The sequence below is a fragment of the Mytilus californianus genome, unplaced genomic scaffold (assembly GCF_021869535.1).
Source record: "Mytilus californianus isolate M0D057914Y unplaced genomic scaffold, xbMytCali1.0.p SCAF_6, whole genome shotgun sequence".
In the NCBI taxonomy this organism is placed as follows: Eukaryota; Metazoa; Mollusca; class Bivalvia; order Mytilida; family Mytilidae; genus Mytilus; species Mytilus californianus.
In genome coordinates, this window is record NW_026262712.1 from 101,817,717 (window position 1) to 101,832,095 (window position 14,379).

The 14,379-nt window shown below is 33.2% G+C and overlaps 1 protein-coding gene across 1 annotated transcript; it reads right to left on the reverse strand.

Moving 5' to 3' along the window:
• Positions 1-1,195: 1,195 nt before the first annotated feature.
• LOC127705512 (aromatic-L-amino-acid decarboxylase-like) lies at positions 1,196-13,683 on the reverse strand. Its single transcript, XM_052209840.1, has 13 exons — positions 13,621-13,683; positions 12,422-12,647; positions 11,808-11,921; positions 10,810-10,929; positions 9,807-9,941; positions 9,259-9,402; positions 8,730-8,796; positions 7,555-7,649; positions 7,230-7,297; positions 6,386-6,476; positions 4,512-4,610; positions 2,963-3,064; positions 1,196-2,300 (listed from the first exon to the last, which is right to left on the reverse strand). The coding sequence occupies exons 2-13, from the start codon at positions 12,620-12,622 to the stop codon at positions 1,995-1,997; spliced, it is 1,542 nt and encodes a 513-aa protein (XP_052065800.1). The 5' UTR covers positions 12,623-12,647; positions 13,621-13,683; the 3' UTR covers positions 1,196-1,994.
• Positions 13,684-14,379: the final 696 nt, after the last annotated feature.

Below are 14,379 nucleotides of genomic sequence, written 5' to 3' on the forward strand. Positions count from 1 at the left end.
GCAACGTATGTGAAAACGCATAAAAAAGGAATGATGATACCAATGTATATAGATATAAGAAGATGTGGTATGAGTGCCAATGAGACAACTCTCCATTCAAGTCAAAATTTATAAAATAGTTTGTTCTAATCTTTAGTTCCTGAATAAAACGTGATATAGTTTTCATACATGACTATTATTTAAGAGTTGAATGCTTCTTTTTGTAAATTATTGGTGTGTAAAAGCGTTGACCGAAGTACATTTTGTATGAAGCGCGGAAGCGCTTCATTCTAAAAATGTGCGCACGCTGACGGTCAACGCTTTTACAACCCTATAAAATTACTAAAAGAAGCATTCAATACTTATAATTACATTTTTTTGCTAGGATCATGAAAACACGATTTCTATCAAGTTTTTCTTTTATTTACCTGTGTACTTTATTGTGGAAGCTCGTCCCGTCATGAATGTTACATTTCATTTTGAAATGAAGGTTAATTTCAGAATGACGCGAGATTGCTGTTAGCCAATCATAATAACGTATTATAATGAAACATGCATGTAATGTAATTATTTGTTGATATATAAGTACATGTATTCAGTAAACAGGAAGCTGATGAGCAATGCATGTGAAAATACACCACACTGTATATCTTGCCCATAAGAAGCTTGCTACAAAAAGTTTGAGTTCCATATATAAACAACTTTTATTTGACGGACGAACGGACGGACAGACAGGAAGAAACCAGTATACCCCTCCTTACGGAGTGGGGATATAAAAAGAACTAAGTAACAAATGTGCTTCAAAATAGTCGATCATACGAATGAATTCGCCAGAAAATAGGATTTATTTTCGCATATAAATTGATTTTGTTGGTTTATGCGTGAGTTACCGACCTAAGCAGATTTGTTCACGTGACATTAATATCTGCATATTAAGGGAATGTTTAAACAAACAATAATATCTATAGGATTGTAAAGATTTCAAAAGCCAACATAAAAGCTGCCTGTGTATATATGGCTAATCCTAACAAAATCTTTGTAAGGAGACTTCTCTTGAAAATATAAACCTGGATTTTCCAATCGCGTGAAAAACATTTGGATATTTTCTATTTGTTTTGATCTCATTATATAACTACCAAGGCTATCGTTGCGTCCTCCAGCTTACCCCTTCCTGCTTCTAAAAAGCAGCATTAATACAACACTTTACAAATAAAAAAAAAGTATAGTATTTTTTTTTATTGCATAGAACACATTATTTTGAATAACTCACAATTTGACAAATAATTTTATCAGATTTCCAATAGGACTTGAAAATGAAGATAATGTTAATAATGACGACTTAAATTATTATCGATATTGTGATGCATATCCTTTTAATTAATATGACTTTGTACTTTGTTGTCAGATGAAACAATTTTGACAACTAACTACACGAAAAGAGATAAGGCATTCATATTAGAGCGATTGTGTGGGACAACAATTACCATGAACTTGTAAACCCTTTTATTTCCAAACTAAATCTTCGCTAAATGAAAGTGTTTCTTATTAAATGAATGATTCTGACACAACAGGATTTATAAACAATTGGATTAAATATAAAATCGTATGATGGATGTTGCAATTTAAAAAAAGTAGTACATTTTGTAATAATACTTCAAATAAAGTTTCACTTTGCCCTGACATATAGTTGAACTCCGAATGATTTTAATGTTCTTTAGTTCTGCATTTTTTTTTCTTGCTCTAAATAGGTTTACTCTTTTGGCTTTAAAAGCTGTTTTCTCTGAGCATTCCTGATTAAGGACAACTCAGAAATGACTTTGAAAAAGCCCATGCTGTAAGCGTGATTTTCATACAGGAAAAACGAGTTTTAACAATTAAGATGTTCAAATTGCAAGTTTGGCGCTAGTATCTTAATTACGTTTAGTCTTGCTACATGTAAATATACATAATTCTATTCATGAATTTCTTTAAATGTAGCATAGGTAGAATGGAATAAACCTTATGTTTTTTATTGTTTAAATCTCCTGTTCGTTGTCGGAGTACTGATTGTGACTAATTAGCTTCCCGTTATTTCTGGGCTGTTGGTCAATGTCAACTATAACTGGGGTATGTTTCAATGGTGTCTTAGAATGCACAGCCAACACATTATTTGCACAATCTCTGATTACACCAAATGAATATTCTACATCTCTGGAGTTGGTACGTTCTGCACATATGGCAAAGCGGAGGAAATATATTTTTTTATCGAATGCTGGAATGAGGAATATTCGCCTGTCTTCAATAATTTCTTCCATCAGTTTTTCATTAAGTTCATTTTGACCCTAAAATATATTACGAAATACATGTTTATAACAATATTAGACATTGCTAATATCAAACATAGATCTGTAGAATTTTCAATAAATTTAATTCATGAACTTTCAACCATTATATGTCTAGATAACACTAGCAGTCTAACCATATGATTTATTTTATATACTTAATTGGACTTAAAAAGATGATGATTCCCTTTAAACCATATGTTCCCAAACTCATTATGTAGTTTTTGTAATGTGCACAGAGAATTTTTCATACAGATATACAGCACTATATTTGATTATACATTAAATGATGCCATGCACAATATATAATAAAAAAGAATGCTTCATATTTCCCAACGTTATAGCTTAGAATTTATTTTGTGGTGTAAGTGCATTATTATACCGAAATTATATCATACAATAATAACGCTTTTTATTTGAATATATGCTGTTTAAAATCCGCAAAGAAAGTTAATTTTTTTTTATCCATTTATGAAAATATATATAGGGCAGTTATTCAAGTGAAGTATATGGTATTAGTAATCAAATCTCTAAATCGCCTGGTGAATAATTTGTGAAGAAAAAAATGTTGAATTAAAACTAAAATTGACTCAATAGTAAACAATGCTAGATAACTTGTTGAATTACTAATGGAATAAAACGTGTATTAAACCCTTACTTACTTTTAATCTAAAACATACAAGTCCCATAACAACTTCTGCAACTATCTCGAAGCGTCCATCTTCTCTCGCTAACTTTTCAAATTGCTTTGCCAAATTAACGTGCTACAAAATTAAGAAAATCAAATCAAAACCAGAAGCAATACTAAGTACGATAATTTGTTTACTATATTCTAAATACAGTATTTGGAATCTTTATCTGTTCATACATATATTACACAAAAATAAATATGCTTTATATACATTTAACACCTGCAAAAGAGCTACAAAAGGGATACTCAAACTCATAAGTTGAAAACGAACGGACAATTATAAAAGAAAAGACGACCAAAAGAAAAACAGCGTTCTACTTAACACAACATAAAAAACTAACGACTAAGCAACACAAATTCCATCCAAAAACGGCCGGCGGGTGATATTACGTGACCCAGAAGGGTAAGCAGATCCTGTCCCACAAGTGGCACCGCCGTGTTGCTCATGTTAGCACACATTTGGTGATTTAATTCGGTAGGTCACATTCGAGGAAAATAGGACGGGACAGTGGTATGAAAAACATATATTGACTTCAACTTCACCACTTGAAAATTTTGTTGTAATAGCTTTTATGTAAGCAACCACCCTCTATCGAGGAAATCATGATTTATAGGAATATATTATAAGCTCTGGAATATCGTAGGAACTGGGAGATATGTAATCCATAAGCAGGCTGAATATTGCTATATATAGAAATGGAAAATTCACAATTTGGAAGTTGACATCTTCTTTTTTGTCGTAAAATTTTGTTCTCCGACCCTCATTGTCTATTTCTAGATGCAAGTGAAGATATCAGACAGGTTTAACTGTATTTGTTGTATCCTTTATTTCAGAGTCAAGTTCGAAGGAATAGATGCGTTCTGCATAGTCAACAAACTTTGAATTATTTAGTGAGAGGACATCATCTTTGTAGTGGAACGTGAAGTTAAAAGGATAACGCTAGTTTGTTTTCATTCTTGAAGATTCTATATAAAGTCTGCCTCATAAGAATACTGGACAAATCAACAGGAAGGGGAGCACAGTTGGTCCCCATGGGAATGCCGATTGTTTGTAGAAAAATAACAAACGAAACAAACAATTTGTCAATCAAGAAATCAAACATCAGGGTAATTTCAGAAAATTTTCAAGACAATAAATCACAAACAGTCATGCAATAGCATTAAATAGATAACAAATAAAAGTGACTTGTACCTAAACGAAAGAATAACACGTATCTTAAAATATTGAACAATGTGTTTCTTTCTAGAAAAACAAAAGTAGATTTTTTACTCTTTCTAGTTATGAGAGAAGTTGTTAGTTATTAAGCTCAGTCCTGCTTTAAATCCGTATTTGATAAAAACTCATCAATGATACCAGGCTTATAGTTTGGTACGCCTAACGAAAACTCGTGAAACAGAACTCGAAGGAGTATAAATCTTAGATATATCTTTCTTACAACAGAGTCCTTTTGTGGTGGGGTGAATCATAATCAGTTTACAAAACAGTAAAATTAAGTCGACAATAGAAAAGATAGTCTTACCTTTCTGATGTAATTTTGAACTCCTGAAACACCATATGAACGAAGCATAAACCATAACTTCAATGATCGAAACCGGCGACCAAGTGGAATCTGCCAGTGCTAAAACAAAACAATATAGATAACTTCAATGATCGAAACCGGCGTCCTAGTGGAATCTGCCAGTGCTAAAACAAAACAATACAGATAACTTCAATGATCGAAACCGGCGTCCTAGTGGAATCTGCCAGTGCTAAAACAAAACAATATAGATAACTTCAATGATCGAAACCGGCGTCCTAGTGGAATCTGCCAGTGCTAAAACAAAACAATATAGATAACTTCAATGATCGAAACCGGCGTTCTAGTGGAATCTGCCAGTGCTAAAACAAAACAATATAGATAACTTCAATGACCGAAACCGGCGTCCTAGTGGAATCTGCCAGTGCTAAAACAAAACAATATAGATAAATTCAATGACCGAAACCGGCGTCCTAGTGGAATCTGCCAGTGCTAAGACAAAAAAATATAGATAACTTAAATGACCGAAACCGGCGTCCTAGTGGAATCTGCCAGTGCTAAAACAAAACAATATAGATAGTTTTAAAAGAGACACTATCTCTATTAAAATTAATAGATCATTACCACTTTTCTGAGAAGCATTTTCCCCTTTTTAGGATTTTAAGATTGTGTAAAACTAATAACGGGTAACTGTATATAAAACCAATCATGATGCTTTTGAACTTTTCCATAACATTTAGAGCACTCAATCAGACATTTATCAGACAACATAGAATTACCTTTTTTGCGTATTATTTTCACGAAAACTGCAGAGTGAATAGTAACAATAATCACACTATGAAAAGACTATTACGTCAATATTAAACTCGTACACTTCCAATTGATTACATTTTAATGTGCTATTCTAAATTAACCTTCATCAGAAACACCAGTGCCAAAATTTTGAAAAATATAAATATGTTAATATTCCATTTAAATATATGATGAGCTTTATTTTAACAAAAGGGTCCAACAACAATAGCCGACAAAGTTTTAAGACAACTGAATCTATTTGTCTGAATTCCCAAGAAATCCCAATGTATGGAGATGAAACTAAAGCTTCAAAGCAATGCGAGTGCATGTCTTAATGTTATAGATAGATATAAGAAGATGTGGTATGAGTGCCAATGAGACAACTCTCCATTCAAGTCAAAATTTATAAAAGTAATCCATTATAGGTCACAGTACGGTCTTCAACACGGAGCCTTGGCTCACACCGAACAGTAAGCTATAACGGGCCCCAAAAATTACTAGTGTAAAACCATTCAAACGGGAAAACCAACGGTCTAATCTATATAAAAAACGAGAAACGAGAAACACTTATGAACCACATCAACAATGTTTGGTTGTCTCCGTTGTGTTTTGTGCCGAAATGTTTCAGTGCATGTTTTAATGTTCTGTTTTGTTGTCTCTCCTGTTTTGTATCGAAAGGTTTCAGTGCATGTGAATGTCTCGGTCTTGTTTTGTGCTACTGGTTTTCGATAGTTAATTTCCCTGTCGAATAAACTCGTCGGTAACCTTCAAGTGTTTATAATAATAACATTAACGGTATCAACTTTACTGTGCCAGATGCTCATTTACTGTCTAATTATCTTTCTTAAAAAGAAATTGCTATCAAAATTTTAATAACATACACAGCATACTTAAATAGTTGAATTTATATTTTTTTAGAAATACATCTTATTAAAACAGTTATTCCTACCACTTCATTTTAACTCTAGTGGATAGTTGTCTCATTGGCAATAATACCATAACTCCTCATTTTCATAATATTACGGTAAGGAGTTTAACTTGTTAAACCATTCCATTAGAAATTTAATTTTTCAAACTCTACATACCCTGTAATCTGGTACTTTTCCTTGGTTCATGTGTTTCAGATATACCGGATCAACATTAAAAGCATCAACTAACAGTGTACTGTCTTTTATCCTATAGAGAAATAGTTGGTTAAGGAGTTAGAACTTTTCTGCACAATTTGGATGTAGTATTATACATGAGGAAGTTTAATTCAATTAACAATTATTTCCCTTAGGGTTTTAGAACTCGTAATATAAACTAAAGCAAAGCCAAGCAGTAGATATATGTGACAAGCGATGTCGACAAAACTTTTTTGGTGTTTAATATGAAAAATAATCATTCGACATTAATTATAACATCATATTTCATTAGAAATAAACTGAGTGAAATTTTTTTTTGCATCCGAAATCCCCACATTACTCTACAATGGGTTGCTGCATATGCAAATTGTCCTACACAGCAGCGCTCTTCAAATTAAAACAGTAGTATTATAGTACCAACCAATATAACGCAAAGAAAATATTTGATGATTGGAATTCGAAGTAGAAGTTTAATATTAGAAGTACCTGATGCTGATCATGTTCAGTGTTAATGATTAACACGGATTCAAATGGGAGCAGGGGGGGTCGCTGATGATCGATGACATTCGGGTCTGTATCAAGTCAGGCATATGACAATTGTTTTCCAGCCTTTCCCTTGGTTGATATAGTCGAGCGTTTGGTTTTATCAGTTTTATGGACTTTCCCTTTTTTAATTTACCTGAATTTGCTGATAATTTTTTGTATGTCTTTTCTTGAATCGATCTCACTTTGGTCTAGATATGAACATGGTTTTAATCGGTATCTTATTCATAAGTTATAAACATTTGTTTATTTCAAAACTTACCACATTACAGAGAGGTCAAAGTTAATTAACATCCATTTGTGTGGGTTAATGCTGATAGTCTCTGCATACTGAAAGATAGAAAGAGTTATTTAACTCTTGGCCCAGAAAAATTGTAAAGTCGTATGATTGTTTTGAGCCATATATTGAGAAGAAAATTAACAAACAAGTATACATTTCTCAAAACAGAATTGATCATGTTAATCGATTCATTTGAATAAGGTTGTTCTAATACTTATGAAGTTAGGGGCTATTACAATGCACCATGCACATGTATTATAATCCTGACGAACAAAAGCACAAGCGTTGTTAGCTAATTGCATATTACCTCTATTCCTTTCATGTAATGTCTGAACTCTGGACAAACGAATGCGCTGCCTGCATATGCCGCGTCAATATGTAGCCATATACCCTCCTCTTCACCTATAATAAATTTTAACAGTGAGCAGTGATTTTCTTCTAAAAAAGCTAACCAATTTATACAAAATAGTAAAACTAGTAATTATGAATTCCAAGATATTCATCTCAAAGGATTAGGCACAGTAAGACCCTTTTTTGGCCCCAAAATATAGCATTTTTATAAATTTGTTGAAATTTAAACTTTTAGCTATTTATTGGAAAGTAGAATACTTTTGTTACATAAACATGGGCTGTTTTTTTTACAATACAATGCACATGCACCAGGTACTAGCATCATACATTCATGCAATATTACTGAATCTTCACAATTTTAGCATTTGTGCTAATTCTATGATGTTTTTAGTCTAAAATGGAAGAGGCCGCATTTTTGTTCAGTATTAATTCTTAAATATATGTTGTATTTGATGATAATACATGACTTATATAAAGGCTGAGACTGAACACGAATGCGGCCACTTACATTTTAAACAAACACCATCTGAAAAATGACGTTTTATGGCATATTTGATAAAATTTTCATATTTAAGCTTGAATTTGTAATGACCAAATCAGTTCAAATCTTTTACATAAACTAATTTAATTGACTGAAGTAGACACTTAAGTGGTTAAAAAAAAGGATGTAATTTTTCTTCTTATGTACTTCGAATTTTAGGCCAAAACTAGCCCTTGCCGGACCTTCTCCTTTGTATAAAATGTATACAAGGTCAGAAATCATAGGGAATGTATAGTAAGGTTTGTGCCATCGCTTTAGTAAGTCAATGCCACCACTTTAGTAAGTTTGGATGTCTACTTCAGTAATTTTTGTGCCACCATTTTAATATTTTTGTGCCACCATGCACTTTAGTAAGTTAGTGCCACCACTTCAGTAAGTTTGTGTGACCACTTTAGTAATTTTTATGCCATCATTTTAGTAAGTTTCATTATTGATTATATCATTGAAAATGTTCACTTCACACAATATTTGCAACTTGGTGCTTTTTCTGTAAAATTACGTATTTCATTGATATCGCACAATCATACTTATTAAAGAGGATTAACCACCGTCTTTATTTCAAAGTGATTCAATAATAAATTGTTGCTTACAAATAGGTCCGATTTCTGCTAAGTTGTCGAAAGCACATGTCCCTGTTGTTCCCAAGGATACGCAGATCTATGATAAGACATAATATGATATAATATATAATATGATATTGATAGGAATTTACAAAAAAAAATATAACTCGACATAGTTTAAACACAGACTGCGAAGAGTACCCCAAAATGAACTGTTATGGGAAAGAAATATCTACATTACCGCTTGCTCAACATAGAAGCGGGGTGATAGGAGACTTTATTTGTACAAGTACAAATATGCAACAAAATGTGTACCAGTTTTTTGTGCAAATAGTTGGCTGATTGCAGGATAAAATTGTATTTAATAAAACAATTTGGATATATGAAAACGCGAGAAAGACTCATAAAAAATTCTTACATAAAACCAAATGCTTGATTCTTCTGTTTTGTGATCTTTTTTTCTTTTAATGTTTATACTGATTCGCTATTTCGGTTTTATGTCGTACTTTTAAAATTCTGTCTTATCTTCATATTTCATAAATTAAGAAACACCACTTACAAAAAATGGAATGTTGCCTTTATCTTTATCCCGTTTGATAGCTTGTCTTAGCGTCTCCCCTCGGACGCTGTGATTACTGTCAGGTATAAGCTTAACCATTTGTACAGCTCCAAGCAATCCAGACCGTTCCACAGACGAGTTCGCCTGTAAATATAAAGAAAACCAACACGTGACTGTTTGATTAAATATGAAATTATTGTTCTGAAACTCAGTATTTGCGTCTTCGTTTCCTTGTATTGTTTAAGATACAGATTACTAAACAGAAATGATTGATAGATTGTTGATTGCTAAACGACCAGTGGCAAATATTGCATGCACGTTCAGGACGGAAAAAAAAGAAATGAACACAATGCTGTCCTTTATTCATATTTAAAAAAAATCATTTATACAGAGTTTGATTTTTCAAGACATTTGGTGCATATTGTTTTTTATCTCGCTATGTGCATATTGTTTTTTATTCTCGCTATGTGCATATTGTTTTGTATTCTCGCTATGTGCATATTGTTTTTTATTCTCGCTATGTGCACTATTTTCATGTAATATTTTACCTGTGTAGAACAGTAACCAACAAGTTTTGAGATGATCTCAACTTCATTCATTTCTGTATTTTCTTTCTTGTATTTGTTAACAATACGTGTTCTCGCTGCTAACAGACATAAAAGGACTGTTTCACTTGCTGTTGACTGAAAAGAAAGGTTGATTAATTGATTGGTGGTGTTAATTGTCACTTTCAGCACTTTTGGATATATAATGGCGGCTTGTTGTTTTTAGTGGAGGAAGTCGGACCCAGTAGACATGGTAGAAAACTATCCAAAATTCGGCAGGAAAACTGCAATCCTATTCAATGAAGATCGGAGTCAAACTCATCTGCAATGAGCGGAGTTCGAACTCACAAACTCACCTGCCATGAGCGGAGTTCGAATTCACAAACTCACCTGCCATGAGCAGAGTTAGAACTCACAACCTCACCTGCCATGAGCGAAGTTAGAACTCACAACCTCACCTGCCATGAGCGGAGTTAGAACTTACAACTTCACCTGCCATGAGCGGAGTTAGAACTCACAACCTCACCTGCCATGAGTGGAGTTCGAACTCACAACCTCACCTGCCATGAGCGGAGTTAGAACTTAAAACTCACTGTCACGAGCGGAGTTCGAACTCAAAACCTCATCTGCCATGAGCGGAGTTAGAACTTACAAACTCACCGGCCATGAGGGGAGTTCGAACTCACTACCTCGATGTTGACAAGCATGAGATCACTGTAAATCAACTACTTAAACCACTTAAACTCCGAAAAACAAAGAAAAGGTTGGTAAACAATGAAAATAATTTTTGCTTTAGAATTCTTGTTACTTTTGTGTATCTGTATTTGTATCCTTTGTTTACCTTTCTGTGTTTGTATCTTTAGTCTTAGATTTAAAGTGGCTTAAACTACATATGTAGGTTTTCTAACAATTGGTTCATATTGTATTAGAAAATTTAATATTTAAAGGCAAGAAAGTTAAAATCAGAGCGAGACAGACACAAAGAAAACTTCAATATGCTTCTGACCTGTATGACCCCGCCTCCTGGTCCCTCAGTACCGTGTAGAAATTCTTCAGGTAGACCTATCATTTTTCCAAGCCAGTCCGTAGTGACGACTTCCAGTTCTGTACATGCAGGACTTGTCACCTGTAAGGCCAAACATGTTTACATTTTTCTAAAACATTCGTCTTCTTTAACATTTTTAAAATACAACAAAGACACATTTACTAGTTAGGAAAACAACAATGGACTTCTGAAATAATACAGTTAAATGTTTGGTTGGTCTGCTCCATACCTTGACTCACAATGAGAAATTAAAATAATGACACGAGTTTTCCCGTTGTGAACTGTACAGAAACACTCCAACTGCTTATTCATAATGAAAAGAACATCCAATAGCTTCAATGATCTTCCAGGGCTTACGTTTCCAATGATACTTTCCTGGAAAGAGGGTTGAGGCCACCAAAAGTATTAAAAATATCTAACAAATGCTTCTTATGGGAATGTGGAGGTCATCTCTTTCAAAAAACTATGCATAGACGTAATCATGAGTTTGTCAACCGCTATGTAATGCATATGTGCAACAGGTGACGATGAATTGCTTCCTTTGTTATAGCCACAAATTCGTTCTCACTTACTTTATGACTACCGCGCTGTCATAAGTTAAAACAAAATGGGTGCTAGATGAGCATCTTACCTCCGAAGAGCACAATTTTCAGTCATTGGTATAGAATAAAGCGGTCTGTTATTTCTTTTTTTAGTCATTTTTGGCGATTGTGTTGTCGGTCTCGGTCAAAACTATGATTTTGATAACCCAATGCAAGTTCCAAAGCGAGACTCGTTTTTTCTTCGAACATTCCCTAATTCTGAGTTTACGAACATCGGTCCTCGCTTTGAAGTTGATCCCATTGGTATCTTCTTTTCTTTTCAAGATGCAACTAAAGAGTGTTGGTTTAAGTGAAAAGAAGAATGTGCCAGAAATTTACGATGAATTATACAAATGTTTGAAGAAATGATAAACTTACCCAAGAAAATCCTATACAACCAATAGCATCTGATAACATATCACCAAGAATGGATGGGTAGGAGCTTCCGGGAGCAAAATATCCGTGGAAATATGGACTATGCCAATGTGTTACCTGCAAAAGTTATAAATTATCATTATCAAATACTAACTTTTATATTGCAACCAGATAAATTCAGCGGAAGAAGCAAGAAGTAGATGTATGACGAGTCTTATGGTTTTCTTGTGAAATGTATCGGTTAGCGGCTTATATCATCATGCATTTCAATAACGTTCTTCTGAAGTATAGTTTGAATATTTGAAAAAATGAAAAGAAAATTTGTATTTCGAATTTTAGTTGTTGATACAAAACAGAAACACAACAATTGAAAACAGGAAAAGAACCGAAGTCTATGGCGCACTTTGATAACCGACCCGGCTACGACCTAACACACTTTCTTAGAAGAGAGCAAATAAATAGACAAAATACTAATAGTTGAACAGTAAAAACTTTCTATATTCACTGATGATGGAAAAAAAAACAAAACGTTACAACTCTCTTTAAACTATAATAGATTTATCTTATAGGTGCTATGAAACAAATAATATAAGGGCAGATCTCTATGAAATACATACACCGGGCATTATCACTCGTTCAATATCTTTGAAAACTTCATCAAAATTTTCTGGATCTTTCGGTGCTTCATCTGGCAAAAGATCTTTAAGGTATCCAGGAGATACTTTGTGAACCACATCACGTTCTCGTATATTCTCGAGGTAATCGGCGATGTAATCTACCATTTCCCGCCCACGTTTTCTAAACTCCTTGGCGTCCATGGTGTCTGTCTGTCGTAAGCTGCTTCTGTCGAAAGGAACACAAAATAGGTAGATTATATAGAATAATATTTAAATGAGAACAAACAATAAATATAAATGGTTCTCAAGAATTTGGCCCTGAAAAGGTGAGATGATAAAATTTTGGCACTAGTTTAAAATTAAAGAGCTTATAATATAAATGAAAATTTCAACATCTATAACAAGTAAATCTTTTTAAAATATTTTCCCTTTTTCAAATAAAATTCGATACCAAAAAAGAGGATATTGAGCTGTAAACGTAGTCTTACTGTAAATACAGAAATAAATTCAAAAGTTAAAACATGTTGCCCTAGGGATTTAAATTTCGCAATGAAAATATAAACACTTGAATTTGAATACAAAAAGTCTAGCATCTTCACCTTAAAAAAAATCTTTTAAGAGCAAAACAATAATGTGTCCATTGACAAATTTAGTTTTTTTGTTCTAAATTTACAAAATGTAACCTAATTTTGAAAATCAATGTTTTGTTCTTAACATCTCTTAGTGTGTTGCCTTTCTGGAGGCTTCAATATTGGCATACCAAATCAGGGTAGGCATAATATACTTACTGAATAGTTTGAATTCCTTAGACTAAAACAATCACCGGCATATTCTTCCAATTTTTATGCATTTTGAAAATCTAGCCTTACTTCTGACGGTCTAGGGTTATTAGCATCGTATACCAGCTGCTGCATGATATCCAAGAGCTGCGTATTTCATCATTAGATGATAAGGGGTGGGCACCTTTTAGTCTCCTAATTCTTTGTATACAGTTATTTAAGACATATCCTCTACATATTAAAACTTTCACTGTATTAACTAGAAGCACATTTTGTTCGCCCTTCAAAATTTTATTGTGTTGCGAAGAAAAAATAAGCTTTCCCAGTCCATCACTACATGCGCAATATATCCAAATTGTTTGAATCCAAAATTATGTCTAATTTATTTTTGTTTTGTTTTTTTAAATACAAAGAGCCTACCTTATGTATATTTCCCTTTAACGTGGACAACTGCGTTTAATCAATAGATAATTAAAAGGTCAGCCCATTACGACAGGATTTATAAGACCGGTTGACTCTTATATATAGCTGACGTTTCTTATCATGTAAGGCTATTAAGTTCTTTCTCTTAAGTATATGACTTCCCTAACTTTGGCAGCTTGGAAATAAATATAGACACAGTTCATGAGAGAATTATTTGGTTGTTAACCAGATCATACCCAACCTCCAAAGATAGCAAGTAAAAAGATGTTGTTGTTTTGCCTGCTCTGGCAAAATAGTCAGAATTTTGCTACGCTATAAATGAAAAGGAAGTGTGTCTTATGTACAATACCGAGAATATGTTTTGTTTTAATATGTTTGATAAAAATGTACACGCAGCAATGTTTTGTTTATATTTGATAAAAATGTACACGCACCAATATTTTGTTTATATTTGATAAAAATGTACACGCAGCAATGTTTTGTTTATATTTGATAAAAATGTACACGCACCAATGTTTTGTTTATATTTGATAAAAATGTACACGCAGCAATGTTTTGTTTATATTTGATAAAAACGTACACGCAGCAAATGTCCCAATAACAGCTGAAAATAACAGTAAACAAATGATAGGAAACATACAACTCTCGCGTAGGCTAGATGTCACGTGTGTTTACGGAAATTCAATAGTACATGCTTGTGTACTTTAAAGACAGTGAAAGCCTTGAATGACGTTTATCAGTTCGTCTTTCATTCAA